Here is a 2,795-nt window from a genome sequence, read left to right as displayed (position 1 = left end):
TTCACACTTTATCTCGGGTTCTTTTGGACGCACTGGTGTCAGATAACATTTAGTAAATATCTCTTCTAACAACACTTTTGTTTTAAATGACACTTCTGGACCAATATTACATTTTTCTTTATGTTCATCATTTATATCGATTGCTAAAATACTTTCTTCAAAAGTTTTTGCATCGTCACAATTACTGTCATCACTTAACTTTATATTTTTTTGATATTTAAATCTACAGTTTTCTTTTGGCTGATCTTTACAACAATTTTTCCATATTATTTTTGCATTGCTTTTTCTTAAAAAATCTCTACCTAAGACTGCTTGGCTGCCCATAGAATCATCAGCAACTACATAAAATTTAATCATTACTTTTTTTTTATTCAAAAATATCAAACAACTTATTTCTCCAACTATTTTTAATTTACTTTTATTAAGGCCAAAATATTCTACATTCGAAATTTCATTTAACTTTACCGCTTCCGGTACACAACATTTTTTCAAAAAACTAATTGGGCTGCCAGAGTCTATTAGGCATTCTAAAAATAAGGATACTTTATATAAGCCTATAATTGACATACGAAAATACCTTACATAATTATTTTGTTGTTCGTTGGCGTTGAATTTGTTACGGGGACAGACTGCAACCCGGTGTTCCAAACTACCGCATCCATAGCAAGCTCCGAATGGACGTTTCGGTTGACGACATTCAGCGGCAACATGCCCAGTCTTACTGCAGTTAAAACATCTTAAGCCTTGCTTTACTCGCCTTTCATTCGTCGACACTGTCCTAGCAGTATTTTGATTAACATCGCCAAACGCTGCTACCAATTTTTCTTTTGATTTGAACTGCTGCATCTTTGCAAGCATACGCAATTGTGGATCACGTATTCCATCAACAATGTATTCAACTAACTCTTCTTCCGACATATTTATCAGTAATGATAAAACAATTTTATCGTTGTAATAATCAACAAATTTTTCATCATCGGACCACAAACGTGTTTCAAATTTGCGACGCAATTGAACAATACTCTCTTTTGAGCCAAATACGGAAATCATTTGTTCGATCAATATTTTACTGCTTTGTGTAAGAACATTTGGTGTAGAGTGGAGCCAATTTTGTACTCTACCTTTTGCTTTCGTTATAATAAGTGTTCGAACTACACTGTCTTCTAATTCGTAAGCTTTTTCTAACGCTTCAAGTTGCGTAACCCAAACATTAAAATTGTTACCATCGCATTCCGGTAAAAATTCTTTTAATATTATGAGCGGTACTTCTATTCTTTGTACTGAATGTTCACATTCGCTTAAACTCGAAGTGTTTAATTGTAATTGAGTCATTTTCTTTGTCAATTCATTCTCTTTTTCAAACAGATCACGCTCTTTCTTAAGCAACTCAATTTCTTTTTGCATAAGTTGCATTTTTTTTATTTCTTCGTCTCTAATAGTAGTTTCTGTTTGCATTTTTGCTTCCTCCGTTTCTTTGTTATTCACTTCCTCCCTTACAATTTGATTTCGCTCGTTACTCATAATTTCACAATTTTGTACAACAGACTGCTCAACTGCTTCATCACATTCTGGCGTCACTGTTTTTTTTATACTCATCGGCGCACACTCACTGCGAATATGCTGTGGCACTTTTGCTAAACGCGCAATCAACTGCGTTTTGTTTCCACCTACTTGCAACTTCAATTTTGTCAGCCAATTTTTTAGCTCCTCCACCGTTAGATCATCAAAACATAAAACGTCAGCTATGCCATCCATTCTTCACAGTTTTATATAAATATTTTATATATATATATTTTATTACACACGGGCTTTAAAAAAAATAATTTTTTTTTTTTTTACTTGATCCCACTTCTGAATTTTAGTAGAAACAACCAACATCTGCTTTGTTCGACGGTCGTCACGCAACTGTCTCTTTTATTATTCTTTCTCTTAATTCTACCTTAGTTTACATGTGTATGCTTAATTCTATCTTATGACTACAATACTTATATACTATCATACATCTACAATACTTATACTACTACACTTGGTATACAAAATCCGACAGTTTTGGTTACAACGTCAATGTAACTTGTGACAACCATCATTACACAAAACGACTAATGTTGTCTGACATATCGAAGTTATTTGATCCACTTGGGTTCTTGGCTCCGGTTATCATTCGAGGAAAGATGTTTCTGCAACAACTCTGGCGTACTGGATCCGATTGGGATGATCCCTTGTCAATAGAGATGGCAAACATTTGGCATAACTTTCGTATTGACTTACAACAATTACATCACATTCGAATCCCACGTTGGATAAACACCACTTCGACAAGTGCAATTGAATTACACGCATTTGGTGATTCATCAAATCAAGCATATGCGGCTGCAGTATATGCGAAAACAACCATCGGTACGACCAGTTTTGTAAATTTGCTTATTAGTAAAACTAAGGTAGCCCCGTTGAAAGAAACGTCTATACAACGTTTAGAATTATGTGCAGCATTGCTAGCAGCAAAACTTCTACACAAGGTTAAAGGAACATTTAAGTGTCAACTATCACGCTGTATTTTGTGGACTGATAATACAACCACACTGTGGTGGATTAGAACTGATCCAGGCAAATTGAAGCAGTTCGTGGCAAACAGAGTGTCACAAATTCAGTCAATGACAAATATTGAAGACTGGAGGTATATTGCAACAAAGGATAATCCGGCTGATTGTGCATCACGAGGCAATACCGTTTTGCAACTAAAAGATAATCTGATGTGGTGGTATGGACCATCTTGGCTTCGCTTAAATGAGAAAATG

At 34.9% G+C, this 2,795-nt stretch overlaps 1 protein-coding gene across 1 annotated transcript; it reads right to left on the bottom strand.

Annotated features, from left to right (window-relative positions):
• Window positions 1–439: 439 nt before the first annotated feature.
• Window positions 440–2,009, bottom strand: LOC119672668. The gene is made up of 2 exons (XM_038083777.1): window positions 583–2,009; window positions 440–527 (listed from the first exon to the last, which is right to left on the bottom strand). Exons 1-2 carry the CDS (start codon window positions 1,753–1,755, stop codon window positions 519–521), a joined length of 1,182 nt encoding a protein of 393 aa, XP_037939705.1. The 5' UTR covers window positions 1,756–2,009; the 3' UTR covers window positions 440–518.
• Between the last annotated feature and the right edge of the window lie 786 nt (window positions 2,010–2,795).

The sequence above is a fragment of the Teleopsis dalmanni genome, chromosome 1, assembly GCF_002237135.1.
Source record: "Teleopsis dalmanni isolate 2A chromosome 1, ASM223713v2, whole genome shotgun sequence".
NCBI lineage: Eukaryota > Metazoa > Arthropoda > Insecta > Diptera > Diopsidae > Teleopsis > Teleopsis dalmanni.
Note: the sequence above shows the minus strand (reverse complement) of the source record. Positions and strands in the feature narration are given on the sequence as shown.

Coding starts and splice junctions, on each gene's coding strand:
- LOC119672668 (XM_038083777.1), bottom strand. CDS start 1,755: ATGGATGGCATAGCTGACGTTTTATGTTTTGATGATCTAACGGTGGAG.